The 26,014-nt window shown below is 42.6% G+C and overlaps 2 protein-coding genes across 6 annotated transcripts in view; one reads left to right on the forward strand and one right to left on the reverse strand.

Annotated features, from left to right (window-relative positions):
• On the reverse strand, positions 1 to 20,491 carry DCTN5 (dynactin subunit 5). Its single transcript, XM_025983765.2, has 6 exons — positions 20,229 to 20,491; positions 19,241 to 19,309; positions 12,259 to 12,377; positions 9,334 to 9,445; positions 4,642 to 4,744; positions 1 to 1,380 (listed from the first exon to the last, which is right to left on the reverse strand). The coding sequence occupies exons 1-6, from the start codon at positions 20,274 to 20,276 to the stop codon at positions 1,283 to 1,285; spliced, it is 549 nt and encodes a 182-aa protein (XP_025839550.1). The 5' UTR covers positions 20,277 to 20,491; the 3' UTR covers positions 1 to 1,282.
• The window catches only part of PALB2 (partner and localizer of BRCA2), a 27,907-nt gene continuing 22,339 nt past the window's right edge, over positions 20,447 to 26,014 (forward strand). Inside the window, exons 1-3 of one of the 5 annotated variants that reach the window (XM_025983763.2) lie at positions 20,447 to 20,717; positions 23,185 to 23,244; positions 23,585 to 23,687. In XM_025983763.2, coding sequence (XP_025839548.2) covers positions 20,670 to 20,717; positions 23,185 to 23,244; positions 23,585 to 23,687 — 211 coding nt within the window. In that variant the 5' untranslated portion in view covers positions 20,447 to 20,669. Of the gene's footprint in view, positions 21,080 to 23,184; positions 23,245 to 23,584; positions 23,688 to 26,014 lie in introns of all 5 variants that reach the window. The other 4 variants (XM_072751341.1, XM_072751340.1, XM_072751339.1 and 1 more) reach the window with 4 other exon arrangements.

Raw genomic sequence — 26,014 nt, forward strand, 5'->3', positions numbered from 1 at the left:
TTTGTTTCGCGTGTTTATCTTTTAATGCACAAACATAAAAAAACCCAACAAACTGGAACAGCTTTACATTGACCTAGAGGAGATCACCACATATAGCCATTTTAACAAACCTCACAACCAGATATTAAGTCAGGAAAGCTCCTGCTAGATCCTAACCTTCAAGGCTGGACTACCTTACCCTGTTCACAGCAGAATCAGAGCATTAAGCAAAGCAAAGCCTTTCAGACCTTCCTTTCTAACTCTTCCTTTTAGACCAAGAAGTCAGAGCAAAACCAGGCAAGGATGTGTTATTCCCCAGGAGAGAGTTAAAAACAGCGCTAGTAACTTCATTTACTCCTTGGGGCTCTGTGCCCACAGAATGATTTAGGAGTCCCCCGTGTATATATGTGATTGGGTCTAGGTACAGATATTTTGGTCTGAAATGTAAGGTTTATGGCAAATACGAGTGGGTGAATGGCTCTAGGCCAGAGGACAAGTGTCACAAAGGCTACGTCTTCAAGGAAATAAGGCATATGCTGTTGCCTCCAAATACTGTGAGGCAAGGAGTGACTGCTAGACTAGCTCATCCACGCAGGAGACTCATACCTAGGTCTTTGCAAAAATAAAACCCCTTCTAGTGAAAGCCAAAGGCCCTAGAACAGAATGCTAGATAGCCTTTTATTAATCACCCTGGGTTAAAATGACATTTAAGATCATTTTGGGAAGAGGAGAAATGCTAACCACTCCTATCTTCAAGTTTTAGTAGCCAAAAGGAATCTGGGCTCTGAAAAGTCACAAACACTTTTTCCCCCCACGACCATTAGCAATTGTAGCAACTGGCCAAATGTTGCTCTCATTGAAGCTGAGAGTGACCCATGTGGGAGGTGCTCACTGTGTGGGCAGCTAATGGCCATGAGTAGCATGCCAGCTTCACGACCTCCACCTGGGACATGCCCTGCTCTGCAGGCCTGTTTCAGCAGGATCCCATCACCCACAGCACCAAGGGGTGGGAGTGCTGGGAACAGATGATTCTGTGTTCCATAGATAATGTTATGAAGTGACCGTTAATAGATAAGACCATTAAGCACAGCATTTGGACACAATTCCTCCAGACGTTCTGTTGTTAAAGTCTTAAGAGCTTAGAACCTGGAAGGATTGGGAAATTCTAAAGAATTAAAACCAGACAAAAAAAGAGGGCAGAAGGTATCAAAGACACAAGAGCTCTTTGTAGATGCTGGCTGTCTCACTTTGTCCCCAAGTTCATCTTAGAGCTCAAACGAATTCAAGACACGAGGCAGAGACATTAGACCTGTGTCAAGGGCAAAAACTTCTGGTAGTAGCTCTTGGTGACGTCAATCATCAGCTCCTGGGTACATTCTGGGAGCTCCCCTGAAAACAGTCCTGGAGAAAGAAAGACCTGGTCAACGAACTGGAGCCGAGGAAGGCCAGCAGTTTTAATTTCCATTTAAACCCCTATGAGGCTCTTTTCTTTACTCATGAGCATCTAAATGCTAGGTCTTCCAGCTTCAACACTAGCAGAATATTTTTACTGACCGTATCTTCAAGATGGAATTTTTGTGTGTGTGGGGAGACAAACAATAATACAAATCCTCGAATGGATAAATATCTTCCAGATAAAAGAGGTTAGTACATTATTGTATGATTTGAAGAGTTAAGGCATCTCTGACTACATGGGAGGTTGTTTCAGACAAAGATTGGTCCATCCCCTGGATTGTGGTGTGACACCTACAGGGCAAGCCAAGGTGAACACCCTTTGAGGTAAGAAACCACTCTGTTGTTCATACAATGAAACTGAATCCAATCCCCAAACCTGCTACATATAGACAAATCATGGATGGGAGTAGAACAGAAATATCCTATTGAAAGACAAAAAATTGTATTTAAAGATTTCTAGGGAAGAGGCACTCTTGTACACTATGGGTGGAAACATATATTTGTACAACCATTTTGAAGAGGAATTTTGGAAAATGTAGCAAAACTTTTAAAAGTTCACTCTGTAGCCTGAAGAATCACTTCTAAGAATTTATCCTCCAAATAACCTTGCCCAATTAAACAATATATGTACAAGAATATTAATGCAGCAAAGCTTCTAACAGTGAAAATCCAGATACAGCGTCTAATGACCCATTATACCAGGGAACCGATCCGTTACACTGTGGTGCTTTTATGCACTGAAAACCACATAACCATGAAAAGGAATTAGGGGAATCTCTACATACGACAAGAAAAGATGCCCAAGATACACCATTAAGAACACAAGTTTCTAAACAAGAGAAAGTGTGAATCTGTTTATACAGATTAAGTAGTTTTATATATCTGTGTTATATACACAAGTACATATATACACATATACAACACATACCTCTGCATTAATATGCATACAAAACAAACACAGACACTTGCATACATATATAGAGAGAAAATAACAGGTAGAATAGAAAAAAAAGTCTAAAAAATACAAAATTCTCACAGACACCTACCTTTTACAAATGAGCAGCCCATGTTAGATTTGCAAACATATGTTTGGTCTGTACAGTATTTAATCTTTTTTAAAAAGTTAGCAGCCAACCCTTAAAAATTCAGATATATCCCATAGAAATTCAGATTTTTAGCTCCTCATGAAATATCAGAAGTTCTTATAATGTTACGCCTGTATTCTGGGACAGCCATGATAGGCTATTACTTCAATCACTTCTGATTCCTACAGGCAGTTCAGGCTTTTTAGTTCGTGACCCAGATTCTTCCTGGATGATTCGCCTTTCATTTTGTTCCACTACTCAATGTCACACAGTGGAGCCCTCCAAAACTGTGCTGGCTGTCCTACAGTCTTAGGCTTCTTTATAAAAGATGTAAATTGCCAACAGCAGTATCTAGATGTTAGCATTTCCTTGTGAAAATGCTGAAAACAAACATGGGAAGTCTCTGTCACAATGCAGAAAGTACTAGACTCTAAATAAGGGTTTTAAGTGCTAGTCAAGGCTTTCCTATGAACCAGCTCTGATCCTGTAGACAGACAATCCAATCTCCCAGTTTCCCCATCTACACAATGATCTCTGAGGTCTCAGGCAGCTTGAATCCTCCATCAGAACCTCCAAACACAGTGCTTATTTGGATTTAAAATATCAAGTAGTAGGGGCGCCTGGGTGGCTCAGTAGTTGAGTGCCTTCGGCTCATGTTGTGATCCCGGGGACCTGGGGTCCCGGGATCAGGTCCTGCATCAGGCTCCTGGCAGGGAACCTGCTTCTCCCTCTGCCTACATCTCTGCCTCTCTCTTTGTGTCTCTCATGAATAAAGAAGTAAAATCTTTTAAAAGAAAAACCACACACAAAACAAAACAAATACCAAGCGGTGTCTCCCGCCTCAGTCATCAATGCACAAAGACCACACCTGGTTCTAAGAACCTTGAATAAGTTAAAAGAGATTAAGGTATTTCTCTGGCAATTTACTTCTCACCTCAGATCAGATAACTGTCTGACAATCAACCTAAGACAACGGCTGGGACTATTCTGATTTGCATTTGCTAAGAACAATGAGACTTTTCCACAGTGGGAACCCAATATAGGGAGAATCACTCAGCAAGGCTCTCCTTCCTCCTCTGCAAATGCAGAGATGCATGGAAACAGCAGAACAGCCAATTTCCTCCCCAAAGATTCTAAGTGGATGATTTTGTACATCTTCGAAACCCAAAGTCAATGATCTGAGTGATGAGTTTTTTAATTAGAAAAGCAACTAAACCACCCAGTTGGTGGTATATCTCATCTACTGTCAAATCTCTTTCTACATAGCATCTTCCATCTGTCAATCTCTGGTGTGCCCTCTGTCCACACTGCATAAATTCATCCATATAAAACCATATGGAGAAGAAAAGAGACTGCCTTGGGGTGGGATAGTGGACATGAGATTTTCTTCTTCATTCTGATTTTCTGTTTTCCAAGTTTTCTAGGATATGCATGTATCACTTTTGTTTCCTCACGTGTTCATTTGGAACACTGAGCTGATGAAGGCTTTACCTGATGGCATTCTGTAAGCCAAGATCAAGAGGGGATGTACTTGCTTCTCTTGGGTGTCCTAGAGCTATCATTAATCTTAGACCACGGTTAACATCAAATTTTCAGTTTGGGCATTTTTGGGCAACGTGGGAAATACAAGCTCAAATCTCCAACCAACATGAAGCCATTGTTAGAATTCTCTGGAGAGAAATGGAGACTTTTTCTTTTTCTACCCAGAACCCAGGCCAAGAGAGTCTTGTTTCTTTATACTTTTCCTGGGCTGGTGGCGGGTTTACTCTCTATCAGCTTTTTGTTGGGAGATCACACTTTAAGAGGATCTCTCTGTGGATACAAGGCTTTCTCTCTCATCCCTACAGGAGTATGAAACCCTAAACTACTCTAATTAGGAAGATACATAAACCTAACCATACTTATAGTGAGAGTTTATTTTCCTCTTTGTTTCTGACCCTTGAAATTTCCTTGTGAACCCAATTATGCATTTGAAAAGATACTGGTTATATTTTAGATAGCATTTCTAGGTAATCTGTAGCAGGAGAATTTTTAAATTCTCAATACATTGTAAGAGATAAAAATTGCGTATGTTTTTTTTTGTGATGGAAAATGAGCTTTCATATTCAACAGCCAAGCTTACCTGGGCAGCCTGAGAAGACAGTGAATGGTGGCACCACAGTTTCTGGGGGTAATACTGTGTTATCAAGAATTTTGCAGCAGTCTTTTAACACACACCGGCGCCCCTGAAATTAAAATCTTGTCACTAGGAAATAGAGCAGGAAATGCTTGAATAAAAGTTGCCTGGTCTGCTGTATGGAATGCTATTTTATATTTTCTCTATCCATGCTATCATATAATAGACAAGAACAATGACAAGAGGTTTGGCCACAATTCCCTATTTTGGGTGGCACCTGAGGTACAGGATATGAGGTAGGGATATGAATGTGCATGTGTATGTGTGCATGAACTTGGAGAAGGGTTGAATGCTAGGGACAGTTCATGTTATCTTTGGCATTACAGATTCAAATTCAGTCTTCCAAGAGTTGTGCGATTTTCTGCTTGTCTTTTAAAATGCAGTAGACATCTATTATTATGCTTGTCTGACATCTGATCTCCTTTCTTCTGTAACAGAACCTGTATTGTTCTTGGAAACCACCCCTCTGCCCATCACAGTCCCCTATGCTAACCCCAAGCCCCAAGCCTGGCCACAGCAACTGATGTGGGGAATGAGCCCAATCAGTCTGATGAATCCTATTTTCAAAGATTCTGCTGGGGGGATCCCTGGGTGGCGCAGCGGTTTGGCGCCTGCCTTTGGCCCAGGACGCGATCCTGGAGACCCGGGATCGAGTCCCACATCGGGCTCCCGGTGCACTGAGCCTGCTTCTCCCTCTGCCTGTGTCTCTGCCTCTCCCTCTCTCTCTGTGACTATCATAAATAAAAAAATAAAAAATAAAAAAAATTAAAAAAAAAAAAAAAGATTCTGCTGGGATTACTGGGAAAAGTAGCTCTTTCCAGTAGGGTTTCTAGGGGATAGGACAGACATTTGGACCAGCTGTCTTGTTTCCATGAGGGAAGAACCTGCCTGAGAACCTTCCAAGGGAAAGTGGAGACTAATTCTCATATCAATCGAACCCTTGGAGCCACTTGTGCATCGAATAAGAGTCTACTTTTTACTACTGGTTTGTATTAGCAAATATGCTCATTTTGAAGGTTTAAGCCAAGCCTTATGCTTGACTTATCCACTGCTGCCACTTTTCAATTCTGCCACCATTCACAGCATTTTGAGGGCAAGAAATAAGGTCTGGTAGATCCATCTGTCTCCTGGGTTAAGGGAAAGGACAGGCTTCTGTTTACAGATTAAAGTTGTGCCTCAGACTACCTGCTGGGTTAATGAAAGTTAGGGTTTTCACTGACTGAATTTACATCACCAGGGCCTGTGAGTTCACTTGTGCTCTGGTCAAACGATCTGATAAAACATACTTGGCTGACAGGGATGCCTGGGTGGCTCAGCAGTTGAGCGTCTGCCTTTGGCTCAGGGTGTGATCCTGGGATCTTGGATTGAGTTCTGCATTGGGCTCCCTATGGGGAGCCCGCTTCTCCCTCTACTGATGTCCCTGCCTCCCTGTCTCTCATGAATAAATAGATCTTTAAAACCATACTTGGATGACAATTTGGAATCCCTAACAACATCAAGACAAGGCTAACCTGTCCAGATTTCAGATTTTACCAAAGAATATGAAAAATATTTTGACTTGGTTGTATTAAAAATTTCCCCATTACTAAAAAAATACCCAAATTGCATGTATTTCCAGGAATTTTCAGGTAGATTACCAAATGAATTTTTAGAAAGCTTATACCTCAAAGGTATGAATTTCTGAAGTGATTACTAAGCTGTCTGGCGAGGTGAATAATAGCCTTGGCAATCCTTGGCGCTCTCTCTAGCTTAGGAACAAATAACCACTGCAGCAATCCGTTCATTCTTGGAAAGTCCTCTCCCATGAATTACCTGCTAGTGGCAATTCCAAAAATATAGCAGCTGGCCAGCTCCCCTGGTGACTCTCAAATTAACTCAAAGATAGCCTATGTCATCTAGGCTCCTATAAATCTGACTAAGCACATGGGCACTGAATGGAAAGAAGTTGAATGTGCTGCATGAGGCATGACACATTCACACAGAGGGAATCTGTAGATAAATGGCCCTGGAAAAGAAGAGCAGTGTGAATAAAACCTTCCGCCATGTACACAGTCTGGAGGCACCTGCTGTGTCCACTAGTTAGCCATTCTGCCCACTCAGGAAAATGATGCGTAATCAGCTATCAGAGCATTCTGGGCGAGCTGATCACTTAAATAGCAGCAAAAGTCAAAATGCTGGTACTTCTTAGGCATGAATGCATTGGCAATAGATGAAAAGATCAAAAGCTGAAACTGCATCTTTGTTCTTTCCTGGAGGACTTTCCAAAGAGTCAAGAACTCCATGTTGCCAGTATCACAGCTACCTGTATCTCCTTACACAAGTCACTCAGCATCTCTCTGACTTAGTTTCCTTGTCTGTAAAACAAGACATAAAACCAAACTCGCATGGACACAATGAGGATTAGAGACAATAAATGTAAAGCTCATAGCACAGTAACAGGTCTTATGAAGACTGCCTGTGTGGCTTTTCCGGCAGGCATCTGACACCTATACCTTCACACACCCAAACGGGAGTTAGACTACCAAATGGATGCTATCGGAAGGATCTGTGAGTCATGGGGACAGCTGGACTTTTAAAAGAGTTCCTGTGAGCTCTGAGATTCTAGAACTCTAAAAGAATTTTTCTCCTGAGATTGAGAATTTGTAAAAGGCTCACAAATAAGTACTGCCAATACCCAACAGTGACTATGTCTGAACTAATATATCAAAAAGTGGCACAAAGGGGTGCCTGGGTGGCTCAGTCAGTTAAGCATCTGCCTTGGGCTCAGGTCATGATCCCAAGATCTGGTATTGAACCCAGTATTGAGCTCCCTGCTGAGCAGGGAGCCTGCTTCTCCTACTCCCTCTGCTATTACCCTGGCTGTGCTCTCTGGCTCTCTCTCTGTCAAATAAATAAATAAAATCTTAAAAAAAAAAAAAAAAAAGTGGCACAAAAAGCAGAGCACACGACAAGAAAACTAGAACTCCCTAAGCACTGGGAAGAGCATTTGGATTTTAATGGTTCAGACATTTTGCTCTGAGGCTAAAGGACAGGACTGATACACGAGGCTACTATGAGGATGTCATCACTTTGAAGAAAATGTCAAAAAAACAGCTATGGCTTAGAAAGCCAGCTTTTGTCACACAGAATGAGGGGATAGGATGGATTTCATTGTTTTCCCCTTTCTTCAACATCATGCCAAACTAAAGACCCTCTGTCTCTAATTCATATATATGAAGGGACTCCTGGAGGAGAATATCTGGCAAAACAACCACTTCATTTAATTCTGCCTAACAAGTCAGATTGGGATGTTTTCCACAGCACTGTGGCTCTCCATTGCATGGTCCACCTTTGCTGTGCTCTTGTGGCTTACAGAATATGACTGCATGGTTCCTCCAAGTATTTTGATACTTGAGTCTTTTCTAGAACAGAGAGCTGCCTCTGTATTACTGGGAACACCCATTTATTTTTATTTATTTATTTTAAGATTTTATTTATTCATGAAAGAGAGAGAGAGAGAGATAGAGAGAGGCAGGCAGAGATACAGGCAGAGGGAGAAGTAGGCTCCATGCAGGGAGCCCAATGCGGGACTCGATCCAGGGACTCCAGGATCACTGATGCCCCGTGCTGAAGGCAGGCGCCAAACCGCTGAGCCACCCAGACATCCCTGGAACACCCATTTAAAAACATAAAAAGGGGGATCCCTGGGTGGCTCAGCGGTTTAGCGCCTGCCTTTGGCCCAGGGCATGATCCTGGAGTCCCGGGATCAAGTCCCACATCGGGCTCCCAGCATGGAGCCTGCTTCTCCCTCTGCCTGTGTCTCTGCCTCTGCCTCTCTCTCTCTCATAAATAAATAAATAAATCTTTTAAAAAAATAAATAATAAAAACATAAAAAGTTCTTGGCTTGTCCTAGAAGCTAGAATTTGGGTCCAAATTTAAAATATAGGAAACATTTTCCCTCATCTTTGAGACAGTTCAGCTCTGGTCATTAACACTCTCATCCAGGATATTCTCAGAAATCCAAATGAAATCAAGCTCTTGAAATCTATGAAATACTAAGAAATTCAACTTTGTAACACCTTGGCCATATGAAACAAGTAGGTGCCAAGGCTCCTGTGGACCAGCGTCCTATAGGTTTCACTGGAAAAGGGCCCACTTGTACCCTGCATGCCCATCACCCGGAACTCCTTGCAGTTCCCCTAATGTCATGCCCCAGGCCTCTGCTAGACTGTACGATCCTGGAGATAAAGCAATAGGTAGACCACAGAGCGGGCATGCTATCCATACTGCCTGGGTTAGAATCCCAGCTCTACCATTCATTGCCCTGTCAAATCCACCAATTTCTAAGGTTTTCAGGCTTGTTGCCTGAAGACAAGGGTAATAATAGTAACTACCACCCTTGGATAATTATGAGGGTCAAATGAAATAATCAAAGGCAAAATCTAACATCATATAGAAGAGGTTAGAAAAAATTTAGCCAAAAAAAAAAAAAAGAAGAAAAAGTTTAGCCATGATTATTAATGCCCAGAAAACTCCAAATCCAAACTCTAATTCCAGTAGACCAGAAACTACTTCTACCCTGCTTGGTACAGAAGGAGAGGCCTACTGATGTAAGGGACGGGACCTGGAAGGGCAGTGAAGCTAGACACCATACTCACAATCACACAGTTCTTGCCAACGTGAACATAAGAGCCAATCTGAGCTGCGTTGACCACACAATCTTCCTCAATAAAAACATGGTCCCCGATATGTAAAGGAAAGAATGCGACACTAGAGAAGGAAAAGAAGATGAACAACAAAAATGTCAATATAATGTGCTTTTGATCAAGGTTTATATAAAACTGCAAATCATACTCTCAACTTCAACACCTTGTCTCAATAAGACTGCTCCTAGGGTGCCGGGTGGCTCAGTCAGCTAAACGTCTTCCTTCAGCTCAGGTCACGATCCCAGGGCTCCCTGCTCAGTGGGAATTCTTCTTGTCCCTCTCCCTCTGCCCCTCCTCCTGCTCATCTGTCTTCTCTAAGGAATAAATAAAACCCTTTTTTTTTTAAATTTTATTTATTTATTCATGAGAGACACAGATAGAGAGAGGCAGAGACATAGGCAGACAGAGAAGCAGGCTCCACGCAGGGAGCCTGATGTGGGACTCGATCCCAGGACTTTGGGATCACGCCCTGAGCCAAAGGCAGATGCTCAACCACTGAGCCACTCAGGTGTCCCTAAAAAAAAATCTTTTTTTTTTTTTTCCTAAAAAAAAAATCTTTAAAGAAAAAAAGTGTGGAGGCATCTGGGTGGCTCAGACAGTTAGCATCTGCCTTTGGCTCAGGTCATGGTCTCAGAGTCCTGGGATCGAGTCCCAAGTTGGGCTCCCTGCTTAGTGGGGAGTCTGCTTGTCCCTCTCCCTCTGCCCCTAACCCCGCTTGTGCTCTCTCAAATAAATATAGATAATCTTTTTAAAAAAATAACATTTAGATCAAGACTTGCAGGATGAGTAGGAGTCAATAGGCTTTCTCCAGATTTTTGACATCATTCCCATTCTCCAAGATCCTCAATGTCACTCACAGTCGTTCTCTGGTCACACTATCAACTTTAGTACCTTAGGATGGAAAATATTTGGACTGGAACTAAAATGAAGTAGCTGTATGCTCGCTGGCTTTTTCTAGTCCTGTATTCCAGTCTGTCAAGAATATCTTGTCAGAGACGATGCCTGTCCTCCCTGGACCTATAGTTTATTTAAATCTTCCTTAATCCATTTGTATTTTTGATGGAGGACCCTTGTATGACAATGAATTCCTTGATATTACCACAGTCTACAGCAACAGTTAGCTTTTGAATTTTAAATTAAAACTTCCAGGGCGGCCCCAGTGGCACAGTGGTTTAGCGCCACCTTTGGCCCAGGGCATGATCCTGGAGACGCGGAATCAAGTCCCACGTCGGGCTCCCTGCATGGAACCTACTTCCCCTCTGCCTGTGTCTCTGCCTCTCTCTCTCTCTCTCTCATGAATAAATAAATAAAATCTTTAAAATAAATTAATTAATTAGTTAAAACTTCCAAACTTGGTATTACTACCTGGTTTCATTATCTATTATCTGATTTTGGTATTGAGATATGTGGGGTGAGGGATGGGGGAATCCATACTCATTTGCTATTCATGCATTGCTATTTACACTTTTGTATTCTTATATTTCTCATGTGGACTATTCCTATTTACACATCCTACTGTTCACCAACAAACCCCTTATTTATTCTCGGTGCTTTTCTGAGACCATATCCAGCCCAATAATGCTGCCAACAAAAGGGGGAATCGACCACTCTAGCAGAGTACCTGTCACAGTATGGAACCACAAAAGGCCACCACAAGGTTTTCTAGTTTCCTCCCAATAGCCTTCTGAGCTAATGAGCAAATGTTTTCACGTGAATGATTTACACTGACTCCCTGCCCCCATTCCTGTATGTAATGGAAAGCCTGGAGTCTGGCCTCATTCTGAGACATGCGCAATGATTCCTGCACACTCTACTCCTACATATTATAGTCTGAGTCGGTTGCTCTCTTCTCTGTTCCTCCCTAACCATGTTCATGGCCCTGTGACAGGAGTTTCACTTTATATGGTGGCTATCACATTTTATAGTAGCCATTTATGCATGTAAATGTTTCTATCACTAGGTTTTTGATAACTTTGAGGCAGGAATGCAATTTCACCTATCTTTACTTACCCATCTTAGAATCTAGTGACTGATATAAAGAAAGCAATCAATGCTTGCTCAATTACTCAATGAAATGCAGATGGTGCCATAGGTAGGAGCCAGGAGGGAAAAAAGGGAAAGAGGCCAAATAAACCCCACCGAAAACCAAGAAACAAAAAACCAACCCTCCAAAACCCAGTATATCAGGCATAGTGGACAGTTTTCCTGCCATGTCCATGTCCTTTCTTAGACAATCTTTACTCCCACCAAGAGAAGAGTGGGCCTGACTTACCCCTGCCCTCTGGGTCAAAATTGTTTAAGACAAAGGTGGGCACTTAACTCCTGCTGAACCAATCAGATGCCCTCTGCCAAAAGTCTGGAAATAAGACTTAAAATGTTTGGCTGGTATCTGCTTAGCCTAAAGAGAACTGACACGAATAAGGGAGGCAGCACAGTTGGCTCCATGAGAAAAGGGGGAAGATGAAACCAGTGTGAAAGAGAGGAGAAGGAAGCAGAAATGCAGAGACAAGGACTGATAAGAAATAATATCATCTCGGTAGAAGAGATAGAATAGTTGTCTTGATTCTGGCTGTCCAGTTACACGTTCTAGTCCCTTGTGAGGCCTGGCCCTTTTCCTACCCTTATATTCCATTAAATATGCCCGTATCTCTTCATCAGAACCCCCTCTGCCTTTGTCAACTTAAGCAGATTCTGTTTCTGGCCACCAACTAACAGCTAGGCCAAGACCACCAGAGTTGTGTTCATTACAGTGAATTCTTCCTCAGTGACCCAAACCACAGCACAGACCTGCTCCTTACATCACAACTCAACAGGTGGAACACACCACCCATAGTAGCATCTCACCCAAGCCCGAAACAAAGTAATTAACTTACATACCCTTTGCTGAATTTCTTGAATGGTGGCCTTATGACACTCCGACTTTTCACAACACAATGGCGTCCAACCCTTACATTTGCGAGATCCCCTCGGATAATACAGTCATTCATCACGATGGTCTATAAAATAATGCACATTTAAAAAAACTACCGACATAGCCTAAAACAACTAAAAAGAGTTGGTAAGACACTGACTGAAGTTATGCTATGATCTACTGAGTCACACATGCTGTCAAAAGGGTAACTTTTTGCTGAAGATATTCCCAGCATATCACGAGCTTTGCCCTTAATATCTCATAAATAGGACTCATTGAACAAACAGACCTTTATTGAGAATGCCTATAGTAAACCTAGTTTACTCACCTCCTCAGATTTACTTAGTTCCACCTGCCCCTATGCCTTGGCTGCTTGCTCAGTGATTCTCAGTGAGAATTCAGGCTGCTCCTACCTTTGTCCAATCTCCCAATGCTCCTATCTCCAACTTCATGCTCCCAGAGTTAGGCCTATTCAGCTTCTGGTTTCTCCCAAATTCTGACTCAAGTCAAGTGCTACAATGCAGGGTATGATATCCAGCTGCCCAAAGACTGCCTAGATGGGCTGCAGGGTGAATAACAGAACTGAGTAGTTTGGGGGAATTGATGCCCTGTACCTCGTAAAGAGTAGGCATTCTGGAAATGTCTTTTGAATAAATAAATAAATGGGGTTTTAAAAAAAGTGCATATGGCTGGGGTTAGAGCTAGGAAAGTAAGCTGGGACCAGGCTTTCTGAGGCATTATGTATGCTGAATACAGAAGCTTAGGCTTTTTCCCCAGAGGATATAAGGATTCAATGAAAGTTTTTAAGCAGAGGTATAATACACTGAATCTTTATATATTTTTTTAAGATTTTATTTATTTGACAGAGAGAGTGAGTGTGTGTGCATAAGCAGGTGGAGTAGCAGGCAGAGGGAGAGAGAAGAGGCTCCCCGCTGAGCAGAGAGCCCGATGCAGGACTTGATCCTAGGACCCTGGGATCACAACCTGAGCCAAAGGCAAACACTTAACCATTTGAGCCACTCAGGTGCCCCTAAATCTTCATTTTAGAACTATTACTCTGAAAGCAGTCTAGAGTCTGAATGGACAGGTCAGGTCAGACTGGAGGGAAAGTGACCCTTTAGATGATGACAGTGAATCAGAGTAAAATAAGGGGATGGGTCCTCTCTAAGCCAACAGCTGTACATGAGGAAAAGAGAAATATGAGGTATGGGAATCTGATCAAGCCTCCAGATCTATTAATTAAGAGGGAGGAGAGGGACAGAGAGACCAACTGTGTAAATAGAACTGGCCAAATTCAGGGGCACTTGGGTGGCTCCATCAGTTGGGGAGTAGGGAGCCTGCTTCTCTCTCTCTCTCTCTGCCTGCTGCTCCCCCAGCTGTGCTCTCTCGCTCTCTCTCACTCTGTCAGATAAATAAATAAATCTTTTTTTAAAAATGGCCAAATTCAAAATTTGAAAATTCTTGGGTGGCTCAGTGGTAGAGCATCTGCCTTTGGCTCAGGTTGTGATCCTGGAGTCTTAGGATCAAGTCCCACATCGGGCTTCCCACGGGGAGTCTGCTTTTCCCTCTGCCTATGTCTCCCTCTGCCTCTGTGTCTCTCATGAATTAAAAAAGAAAAAAAAAACTTCAAAATTTGAAAATTCTACAGAATGAGCCAGTTTCTTCAACATGTAAGTGGCATGGGGAGAAAAATGGGTTAGGGGAAGAGAACTGTTACAGATTTAAAGGGTCCTGAGAGATACATCAACCAGACACAATGTGTACTTGACTTTGTTTGGATCCTGATTTGAATAAACCAACTGTAAAAAGGCATATTAAGATACTAGAAACACTGAACATGGACTGAGGATTAGATGATATTACGAAATTGCTGGCTTCTTAAAAAATATATAAGGGTACTCTTTTAAACCTTTAAATTTTAGTGATACATATTAAAGTATTTATGAATGAAATAATACAGTGTTTGCAATTTGCTTTAAAATACCCTAGCTCTTGGGACACCTGGGTGGCTCAGCGGTTGAGTGTCTGCTGTTGGCTCAGGGCATGATCCCAGGGTCCAGGATGGAGTCCCCCATCGGGCTCCTTGCAAAGAGTCTGCTTTTCTGTATGTGTCTCTGCCCCTCTCTCTGTGTCTCTCATAAATAAATAAATAAATAAAACCTTAAAAAAGGGAAGCCCGGCTGGCTCAAAGGTTTAGCGCCGGCTTGAGCCCAGGGCCTGATTCTGGAGACCCAGGATCGAGTCCCACGTCAGGCTCCCTGCATGGAGTCTACTTCTCCCTCTGCCTGTGTCTCTGCCTCTCTCTCTCTCTCTCTCTCTCTCTCTCTCTCTGTCTGTCTCTCATGAATGAATAAATAAAATCTTAAAAAAATAAATAGGGACACCTGGGTGGCTCAGTGGTTGAGCGTCTGCCTTCACCTCAGGGCGTGGACCTGGAGTCCTGGGATCAAGTCCCACATTGGGCTCCCTGCATGGAGCCTGCTTCTACCTCTGCCTGTGTCTCTGCCTCTCTCTCTGTGTCTCTCATGAATAAATAAAATATTTTTAAAAATAATACAAATTTAAAAATAAATAAAATAAAATGAATAAAATATCCCAGCTCCCTACCCTCCCCCTGGTCAAAATAGGTATGAGTTTGCAAGGCAGGTACACAGATGAAACAAGAATGTCAGAATATTGCTAATTGCAGAAGGCAGAGAATGAGTATATGGAGATTTGTTATATGTTCTTTCTACTTTGATACGTATCTTAAAAGTTCCATAATAATACTGCTCATCTATAAAAAGTAATGAATTATTAACCCACTAATACACACAACATGGATAAATCTCAAAAACATTATGTTGAGTGAAAGAAGCCTGACAACAAACAGTACCTGATTCCCATTATAGGCAACTCTAGAAAATGCAAAACTAATCTCTATTAGTTTTATAACAGTGGTTATCTGGGGCCAAGGGTAATAGGAGGACTGACTATAGAGGGGTTCAAGAAAATGAGGGTGATGGAAAAATTTTATTTTATTTATTTTTTTTTTAATTTTTATTTATTTATGATAGTCACACACACAGAGAGAAGGAGAGAGAGAGGCAGAGACACAGGCAGAGGGAGAAGCAGGCTCCATGCACCGGGAGCCTGACGTGGGATTCGATCCCGGGTCTCCAGGATCGCGCCCTGGGCCAAAGGCAGGCGCCAAACCGCTGCGCCACTCAGGGATCCCAAAAATTTTATATCTTAATTGTGGTAGTGACTGTATTGAAGTAAACATCAGCCAAAACTTGTCAAACTGCAGGCCGCCTGGGTGGCTCAGTCAGTTAAGCATCTGCCTTCCGCTTGGGTCATGGTCCCAGGGTCCTGGGATTGAGCCCTGCACAGGGCTCCCTGCTCGGTGGGAAGCTTGCTTGTCTCTCTCCCTCTGCCACTCCCCCTGCTTGTGCTCTTTCTCTTACTCTCTGTCAAATAAATAAATAAAATATTTAAAATCTTAAAAAAAAAAAAAAAAAAAAAAAAAAAGGTCTTCTTCAGGGCGTCTAGGTAGCTCAGTCAGTTGAGCATCTGCCTTTGGCTCAGGTCACGATACCAGGGTCCTGAAATTGAGTCTCCTCCTCCCTCTCCTTCTGCCTGCTTGTGCTCTCTCTCTCTCTCTCTTTTTCTCTGTATCAAATAAATAAAACCTAAATAAATAAATAAATAAAGGTCTTCAAGTTTAAAGAGATCTCTGTTTCTAGTATGTACTCTTTTTTTCTTTTTAAAGATTTATTTATTCTTGAGAGACACAGAGAGCAAGGCAGAGACAAGGCCAGAGGGAGAGGCAGGCTCGCCTTTGGGAGCCTGATTTGAGACTCAATCCCAGGACCCCGGGATCATGACCTGAGCCAAAGGCAGCTGCTCAACCACTGAGCTACCCAGGTGCCCCTCTAGCATGTACTTTCATCTGAAATCCTTCATTTACTTTAATCATTGTTTTCAGTTTATGTTTCCATCTACAATCAGAGAAAATGACTTCCTTTTCTTTGGATGGAAGCAGAATACCAAGAGTACGGAGTACTTGGTAATGGTTGTTTTTGTTTTACTGTGCTTTAAACAAAAAAAGCAATCTTAATCTGAGAATAAAGACAATCCACAGAAGTCCCTCAGGCAGTCTAAATCTCACTCTCATTTGAAGAAGCAAACACAAAAAAACATAAGAAGTAAAGGATATCACAGGAAGTCAAAGAGATTTAGCACAAGGGATTCAAATCCTGGCTTCCTACCTTATAATGAGTGGACCTGAAGATGGGAAGTCAGATTCAAAAGAGAGGCAGGAGGATGTTAAAATGAGATCAAGTGTACATAACGATCTCGCAGGGAAGGAAATGGTACTAAAGCAGAGTTTACTGAACTCAACAAAGGATGAGGCAAAGGTGGCAAGTCTAAGAACTGCACCTAGAAACTGGTTTTGTTTGTCTCATGCAGCCTGTTTCATCACTTAAATTTAGTGCTATTATTTCAATACCAGGACATTTTGCATTACAAAAAAATCCAGGGGCTCCTGGGTGGCTCATTCTGTTAATCGACTGCCTTTGGCTCAGGTCATGATCTCAGTCAGGCTCCTTGATTAGCAGGGAATCTGCTTCTCCCTCTCCCTCTGCTCCTGCTCCCTCTCTCATTCATGCTCTCTCTCTCAAATTAAAAATAAAAAACCCAGATTTCCAGTTTCTTCTGAGAAGATCAGAAGCTCTGAGAAAACATGAGCCTAGACTCCCACATGGCAACAATCAGTCTGAGTTTAGCTAGGACATCACCAGGCCCCACCACTCTCTATTGTTGGCATCCAGTCTTCCTTACTTATTTGATCCCTGCCTATCCCTGCAACACTGTGACACCCAATATAAGGATTTAGAAAAATAGAAATCTCACAGTTCTGAAAGGGACAAAATAAAAAACTGGGAACAAAATAACCAATAAGAGAGAGGATAAACAGAACTATACACAGGAGGGAAAATACACAAACCACATTGAATCTTAGAAACAGAACTGAGGATAATTCTACTTAGTAGGTGTTATAGGTGTTTTCTACTATGATTATTATAACAAGTGAGTTTAAAAAAAAATAGTAGGAAACAAAATCAAGTAAAGCAGGAATATAAACCACGTATATATGTATTAGTTTACACCCTATAACATGGATGAACCTTGAAAACATTAAGCTAAGTGAAATAAGACAAAAAAAGGACAAATATTACATATGTAGAATAGGCAAATTCATGGAGATAGGAAGTGGACTGAAGTTATTAGTGACTAAGTGGGGAGCAGCAGAGATAGGAACAGGGCATTATTCCTTAAATGAGTACAAAACTTCTGTCTGGGTGATGAAAGTTTTAGAAATAGACAGTAATGATGGCTACATGATGGTTTAAATAGGGATTTTTTTTAAGGATTTTTTTTAAGTAGGCTCCACGTCCAGCATGGACGGGGCTTGGAGTCACAACCCTGAGATCAAGATCTGAGCTGAGATCAAGAGTAAGATGCTCAATCAACTGAACCACCCAGGCACCCCAGATATTAATATAATTAATGGCAATGGATTGTGCACTTAAAAACAAAGTGGTAAATTTTATCACATATGTTTTATCACAATTTAAAAAACAAATCTTCTCTGTAAAATCACAGAAAATGTTTTGAAATTACCTAAGGGATTTCTAAAACAACCTTCACACATTTGCTAATGAGTCAGATTGGGTTAACTGAATTTTCTAGTTCTGTGCAGAAACACAGATTTTTCTAGTTCTGTGTCTATAATTACTAATTATACCTAATCACTGACCTATGTTTATACTCATTTCTTTGGTATTTCAATTTATTCAGACTACAAATTCTCAGCCTTCCATGTTCCTATTTTGCAAATCTGTTCCATAGCCTAGTGTCATTCCCAATTCTCAAATTTTAAGAGTTTCAGCTAATACCAAATCATTATTACTAAACAGTTAATTATATTACTGTACTTTATAGCTTCTAAACTAAAATATTTTGTTGCCCATTTACGTTTGTGTCTAGTAGTTCAGGGCACATTACAATACTTTAAAATAACCTCAGTTCTGGGTGCCATTGTATGTCATTCCTGGCATCATGGTAAAAAGGTCTCTTGTTGCCTCCTTTTTTCTTTTTCTTTTATTTTTAAGGTTTATTTATTTATTTATTTATTTATTTATTTATTTATGATGGACATAGAGAGAGAGAGAGAGGCAGAGACACAGGAAGAGGGAGAAGCAGGCTCCATGCTAGGAGCATGGGACGTGGGACTTGATCCTGGGACTCCAGGATCGTGCCCTGGGCCAAAGGCAGGCGCCAAACCGCTGAGCCACCCAGGGATCCCTTGTTGCCTCCTTTTACTGAGTCTTTGTGTTCAATAAAATTTGGAGTGGGCCGCCTGGTGGCTCAGTGGTTGAGCGTCTGCTTTGGCTCAGGGCGTGATCCCAGGGTCCTGGGATGGAGTCCTGCATCCAGCTCCTCCCACAGGGAGCCTGCTTCTCCCTCTGCTTGTGTCTCTGCCTCTCAATCTGTGTCTCTCATAAATAAATAAAATCTTTTCTAAAAAATAATTTAGAGAATGAGAAAAAAAAGGGAATTCTTAAATGTACAGCAATAAATGGGAGTCGTGGGATCCCTGGGTGGCGCAGCAGTTTAGTGCCTGCCTTTGGCCCAGGGTGCGATCCTGGAGACCCGGGATCGAATCCCACGTCGGGCTCCCGGTGCATGGAGCCTGCTTCTCCCTCTGCCTGTGTCTCTGCCTCTCTCTCTCTCTCTCTCTCTCTCTCTCTCTCTCTCAGTGTGACTATCGTAAATAAATAAAAATTTTTAAAAAAATAAATAAAATAAATGGGAGTCGTGACAACATATGATCTGCCCGGCTAATGTGATTAGTGGAAAGAAAGCAGAGGTAGGCATCTTGCAACTGGCTTCTGTCCTTACCTTGCCATTGAGAACAATGTTCTGACTTCCGCACAACACCGACTGGCGACTAACTTTGTTTCCAGATGCCTGAAAGCAAACAGCAGAAAATGGGGCTGGAAAAAAAAAAAAAAAAAAGAAAGAAAGAAAGAAAATGGGGCTGGGCAAGCTGAGTGGGTTCTGGGCTAAGAGGTCTCCATCAAGAGAGGCGGCTATTGGAGAAAAAAGGACTTTTTTGGGGTGGGGTGGAGTCTTCCATGGAATGAATCCCGGATAATCAAACCAAAGATGGATTAGGAAACCATGGATCCCAGGAAGGCATCCAGGATTTGAAAGTGGTAGGTGTAGAGCCTAATAACATCAGAGACGGGGATTCAAGTCTCAGTTCTACATTTCCATCCCTAAATCCAGGATAATGCCTTTACCCATATTGGAGTTGAGAGAATTCACAGCAACACTTTGTGAGCCCTTACCATACTTCAAGCAATTACACACATTATACATTGACTATATATATAATATGTATTATATGTTATATAGTATATGTTAATATACATTGGCTATATATTATATAATATATAACCATATATTATGTAATATAACTATTATATATCGTATATTAACAAATATTATATATTATGTTAACTATAAAGAACCTAACCGTCTTCTATCACATAGCAATAAAAAATTTTTTTTAACTTTTTAAAAAACACATTAGTCTAAAAAACCCCGAAACCCGGAGTTATTATTGATATTACTGATATTATTGATATTAGGGCGGATGAGACTTCTCCTGCTTTCTGGAAGGCATTTGATCTTTAGGAAATCAGGAATACATTTTTTTTAAAAACCTAAAACTGGCCATGCAAGGCATTAATAACGAAGGTGGGCCATTCACTAAGCGGCCCCAGGTAATGTCCGACTAAACGCCAAAAGGGCCCAGGGTGGGGCAGGGGCAGAATGGGGACCTCAGCCTCGGGAAGGGGAGGGCAGATGAGGGCACGCGCACCGTCTCGATGTACTCGGACTTGTTGTAAAGCAGCTCGCCCAACTCCATGGCCGCCGACTCTTTTCCGCAGCTCCCGCTCCTGTCAGGGAGCCTGTCAACCGGTCAGTCGGGGATGGGATGAGGGCTACTTCCGGCCGCTCCTCCACTTCCGCTCTCGGCGTCCTCAGCGCTCATCCGCAGCTCGGCCCTCCGCTAGGCGGCCCTGCTCTATTACTCGGCCGTCGCGGGCTGCGCGTGCGCAGACGGAGCGGCGGATGCAATTGGCCGCGGTGGTGGGGACGGCGCGCGGCGCTCGCATGTGCAAGCTGGTGGCGCGCCGGGGGAGCGCCCCGTTTCCTTCCCGGGCGCCCCAGGGGCCCAGGGTCGGCCCCGGCTCCCTGCGTTCCCAGACGACGGCTGGGGGTTGGCGACGGCTGCTCCTTCCGTTCGGCCGCGGGCCCGATGGAGGAGCCTTCTGGGAAGCCCCTCAGCTGTGAGGAGAAGGAAAAGGTGCCCGGGGTGTGCGGGAAGGGCTGACTCGGGACTGGCTCCTTGCCTCGGGTTTGGGGCGTGGCTTTGCATCCCCGACGGTCCGCGGGTGGCGTGACCTCTGACCTTCGCCCTTTGGACGCAGCGGGCTCCGGGGTGAAAGTACGGAGAGGCCTGTGCACGCGAGGCATTTAAAGAACCGATTGTCTTAGACCAGTGATGCATACACGCGAGGTGCAAAGTTGCGGGTGAAGCCGAAGTCCCCTTTGAAGTCCTCCCCACCGCGACGCACTCTCAGTCCTGGCTTCCCCCGCCCTCCCAACCACCCCCTTAAGCCGGTCTCTGAACAGCCTGGTGCTGCGGATCTCTAGGCGCGTGCATGTGTGCGTGGTGGGCGGGACGAGGGGGTTTGGAAGGGTGTGCTTGTATCCCCTAAAACCACCAAAAGTCTGTGTTGTGTTGTTGTTCACAAAGATCATGATCTGGATGGTTCTGCAACTTCGGTTTTCTTTCTTCATGTTTCATCCATGTTACTTCGTGTTAACCTGCCTTGTCTTTTAAAGTTCTAGAGTGTTAGGTGATTATGGAAGGGCCATCTTTTCACTGGACATTACTCCGCTGAGACGTTTAGTGCGTTTCCAGCTTTTGCTTCTACAGCAGTGCTGCTCTGGCCGTCGTTACCCCTGCCGCCTGTGCTCCTGCTGAGGATGTTAGCCTGAGTGTACCGGTGCTGGCTGTTCCGGGCATCATGCTAAACTCTTCACTCACAGTAGTTTTGTTGTTGTTTTAATTTTATTTATTTACTCATGAAAGACACACACAGAGACACAGGCAGAGGGAGAAGCAGGCTCCATGCAGGGAGCCTGAGGTGGGAGTCGATCCCGGGTCTCCAGGATTAGGCCCTGGGCTGAAGGCGGTGCCAAACTGCTGAGCCCCCCAGGCTGCCCTCATTCACAGTAGTTTATCAGTCCACTTACCCAACCTACCTTCCAGTAGTAGGTGAAACAGATCTATTTACAAGTCAACCAGATAATTCTCAGGTGTTGATAAGGTGATGATAAATCAGATAAATAAGCATAGAGAAGCAAACTAGCATAGACATTAAGAGCACAGATTGGGATCCCTGGGTGGCGCAGCGGTCGGGCTCCCGGTGCATGGAGCCTGCTTCTCCCTCTGCCTGTGTCTCTGCCTCTCTCTCTCTCTCTCTCTGACTATCATAAATAAATAAAAATTTAAAAAAAAACTTAAAAGCACAGATTCTATTGGATTGTGCCATTTATAAACCATGTGATCTTGGACAAATTGCTGCTTTAAAAAAATGATTTTATTTATTTATTCATGAGAGACAGAGAGAGAGAGGCAGAGACACAGGCTCCACGCAAGGAGCCCAACGTGGGACTTGATCTGGGGTCTCCAGGATCAGGCCCTGGGCCAAAGGCAGCACTAAACCGCTGATCCACCTGGGCTGCCCCTTACTTTTCCTTTGAATTCCCCAAAGCTAGCTCCTTCCTCCTTCAGGTCTACACTCAAATGGTAGTCCTCAGAAATGCCTCTTTGGCCACGCTACCTAAAGTAGCTCAGGCACTTTCACACGTCCCTGTTGATCTGGGTATTGATTATCATGTGATATCATCTTATATGTTTATTCATTTTCTTGTTAATTCTCTGAATCCCTCACTTGTGTATAAGCTTGACAACTCTGTTTCTACCATCTAAAACAATAACTGACTCATAATGGTTATCGGTTATTGTTCTAGGTACTATAGATACCTGGACCATTAACTGACAGGAGATTCAATTGTTTTTTTTTTTTTTATAATTTTTTTAATTTTTATTTATTTATGATAGTCACACAGAGAGAGAGAGAGAGAGAGAGAGAGGCAGAGACACAGGCAGAGGGAGAAGCAGGCTCCATGCACCGGGAGCCCGACGTGGGATTCGATCCCAGGTCTCCAGGATCTCACCCCGGGTCAAAGGCAGGCGCTAAACCGCTGCGCCACCCAGGGATCCCCAGGAGATTCATTTGTTGAAAGAATGTCTGAGGATGACAACTCCTGCTACCTTCAGGGATTTCACAGTGAGATGGGGGAAACGGAAGTAAACAGACAGCATAGTTAAGTATTGTGATAAAGGAAGAACAGTGGAGATGTGGAATGTCTCACCTGGATTTCAGGAAGGACCTAGAAGTCTACCCTGGGGAAATAAAAATCTACGTTGAGGCTTAAGAATCAGGACTTAGCTACATGAGTTGTGGAGGAAATGCTCCAGGTGGTAGGAACCATTTATGTAGAGGTGCTGAGGTACAAGGTACAAGCTTGGTGCCTTGTGAGAACTGAAAGTATTGTGGGCACCTGCTATTCCCTCCACTGTCTATTGCTGAGGGTACCTGCTAAGCGGTGTATCCTGGGGTCTGATAGGCAATGTATCCCTTCTCTCTGACTCTTCCTTTCTACCTGCTCAGTATTGTGTGATGTTTTTCTTCTTCCAGTTGAAGGAAAAATTAGCATTCTTGAAAAGGGAATACAGCAAGACACTGGCCCGCCTTCAGGTAAGTGAATCTTATTGTCTCAAATTGAGGTATCATAGTATGAACTATATACCAAAAGTTCTTTTTGTTTTTTAAGATTTTATTTATTTATTTATGACAGAAAGAGAGAGGGAGGCAGAGACCTAGGCAGAGGGAGAAGCAGGATCCTAGCAGGAAGCCTGAAGTGGGACTTGATCCTGTAACTCAGGGATCACGCCCTGAGCTGAAGGCAGATGCTCAAACACTGAGCCACACAGGGGTCCCTATGTAAACAATTCTTAAAGATAATAGTAAAGCCTTAAAAAAAAAAAACCCTCCTTTTTCTTAAATTCGTTCCTTGAGCTGTTTTTGTTTTCTCTAGCGTGCTCAAAGAGCTGAGAAGTTTAAGAATTCTGTTAAGAAAACAGCGGAAGAACATGATTGCTTGCTTCAGCAGGATACTTCACCACAGCTAAACCACTCAGGTAAAGCTAGCCCATTTACTTCTGCTTGCTTTATTATTAATTTTCCAGGTATATTTGCTTATGATTTTTTTCTCACAACCAAAAGATGATAAGCAATCGACTCTTTTTAAAGTGTATACATAATTCAGTGGTTCTTTGTATACCCACAAGATGGTCCAACCATCATCATTATCTAATTCCAGAACATTTTCAGCACCCTGAAAAGAAGCCCTGTACCCATAATACCCCTAGCCCCTGGCAACCACTAATCTACTTCTGTTTCTGTGGATTTAACTATTCCAGAAATTCCATAGGAATGGAGCCATACAATATGTGACCTTTTGTGATTGACTTCTTTCACTTAGCAGTATGTTTTCAGCAATCGTTCCTCCAAACCTACATCCAAGCACGCATCAGTACTTCACTTCTTTGTGCAGCTGAATGCTAGCCTATTGGTTAGATGTATCACAATTTTTTTTTATAAATTTTTATTTATTTATGATAGTCACACAGAGAGAGAGAGAGAGAGAGAGAGAAGGCAGAGACACAGGCAGAGGGAGAAGCAGGCTCCATGCACCGGGAGCCCGACGTGGGTTTCGATCCTGGGTCTCCACGATCGCGCCCTGGGCCAAAGGCAGGCGCCAAACCGCTGCGCCACCCAGGGATCCCAGATGTATCACAGTTTATGCATCATCCATTCATCAGTTAATGGACATTTTTTTTTTCTAGTTATGAATTTGGGCCATTATGCTGCTATGAACATTCAAATGCAGCTGTGTGTACGGATGTATGTTTTCTGTTCTTTAAGGTATATACTTAGGAGAGCAGTATTGCTGGGTCATATGATGATTCTCTGTTTAGCTTTTTGAAGACCTGCCAAACTGTTTTCTGCTACGTCAATACCATTTTACATTCCTACAGTGATGCCCAAGGGTTCCAGTTTCTGCACATCCTCACCAATACTTGTCATCTTCCATTTTTAAAATGCTAACCATCCCAGTGGACGTAAAGCGGTATCTAATTATAGCTTGGATTTACATACCTAGTGACTAATGATGTTGAGCATCTTTTCACGTGCTTATTGGCCATTTGTATATCTGCTTCAGAGAAATACCTACTCAAGTCCTTTGCCAATATTTTAATTAGGTTATTTGCCTTTCTATTGTTGAGTTGTAAGTGTCCTTAATATATTCTAGCTATTAGATCCTTATCAGTGACATACTTTGTAAATATTTTCTCCAATTCCATGAGCAATGAACTGTTCTTTTGTTCTTTTGGTTGAATTATTTATTTAGTTGCTCTTTCCCCTTTCAACTTTTAGAAATCATACTTATTGTGTAAATATTGGGAAGAAGTTTTTTTTTTTTAAATAATTAAGTATTTATATATGTACAGAGAAAAAATCCGGCTGAAGTATTCTAAAAAAAACAATGGTCATTAATTATGTTAATAAGTAATTTATAATCATAAAATTGGAGGCTATTAAAATGGAAAGGTGGTATTAAAATTATTTGACCCCCCAAAAAAGGACATGTAATAAAAAATTAGGTGAGATGGTGGGGAGAATGGGAAGATGTTGTTCAAAGGGTACCGTGTTTCACTTATGCAGAATGAATAAGTCCTACAGCTTTGTTTTTTTTTTGTTTTTTGTTTTTTTTTTAAATTTATGATAGTCACAGAAAGAGAGAGAGAGAGGCAGAGACATAGGCAGAGGGAGAAGCAGGCTCCATGCACCAGGAGCCTGATGTGGGATTCGATCCAGGGTCTCCAGGATCACGCCCTGGGCCAAAGGCAGGCGCCAAACCGCTGCGTCACCCAGGGATCCCAGTCCTACAGCTTTGATACACAATTAGTTAATGATACTATATCATATACTCAAAATTTGCTAGAAGAACTGATCTTAAGTGTTCCCATCCCCCCCAACACACACACAAAACCATAACTATGTGAATGATAGATTTTTTTTAAAGATTTATTTATTTATTTGAGAGAGAGAGTGCAGGAAGGAGGAACGGGGGGGAGGGAGAGAGAGAGAGTCCCAAGCAGTCTCCCGCAGAGCATGGAGCCTGATGCGGGGCTCAAGCCCATGACCGTGAGAGCATGACCCAAGGCAAAATCAAGAGTCAGGTGTTTAATGGACTGAGCCACCCAGGTGCCCTAGAAATGTTGGATTTTTTTTAATATGTTGGATATTTTAATTAGCTTGATTGTGATAGTATTTCACATAGTATTTCACATATACCCATATGAAAACATCTTTTTTATACCTTTAATATATACAATTTTTATTTGTCAGTTGTACCTCAGTAAAGCTGGGGGGAAAAACTAAGAGGAAAGATGATTGCAAT

Source organism: Vulpes vulpes, chromosome 3, assembly GCF_048418805.1.
Source record: "Vulpes vulpes isolate BD-2025 chromosome 3, VulVul3, whole genome shotgun sequence".
Lineage (NCBI taxonomy): Eukaryota > Metazoa > Chordata > Mammalia > Carnivora > Canidae > Vulpes > Vulpes vulpes.

Coding starts and splice junctions, on each gene's coding strand:
- DCTN5 (XM_025983765.2), bottom strand. CDS start 20,276: ATGGAGTTGGGCGAGCTGCTTTACAACAAGTCCGAGTACATCGAGACG. Junction 9,446..12,258: donor TTCAAGAAATTCAGCAAAGG/GTATGTAAGTTA, acceptor TTCCTTCTCTAG/TGTCGCATTCTTTCCTTTAC. Junction 4,745..9,333: donor TTGGCAAGAACTGTGTGATT/GTGAGTATGGTG, acceptor TTTTAATTTCAG/GGGCGCCGGTGTGTGTTAAA.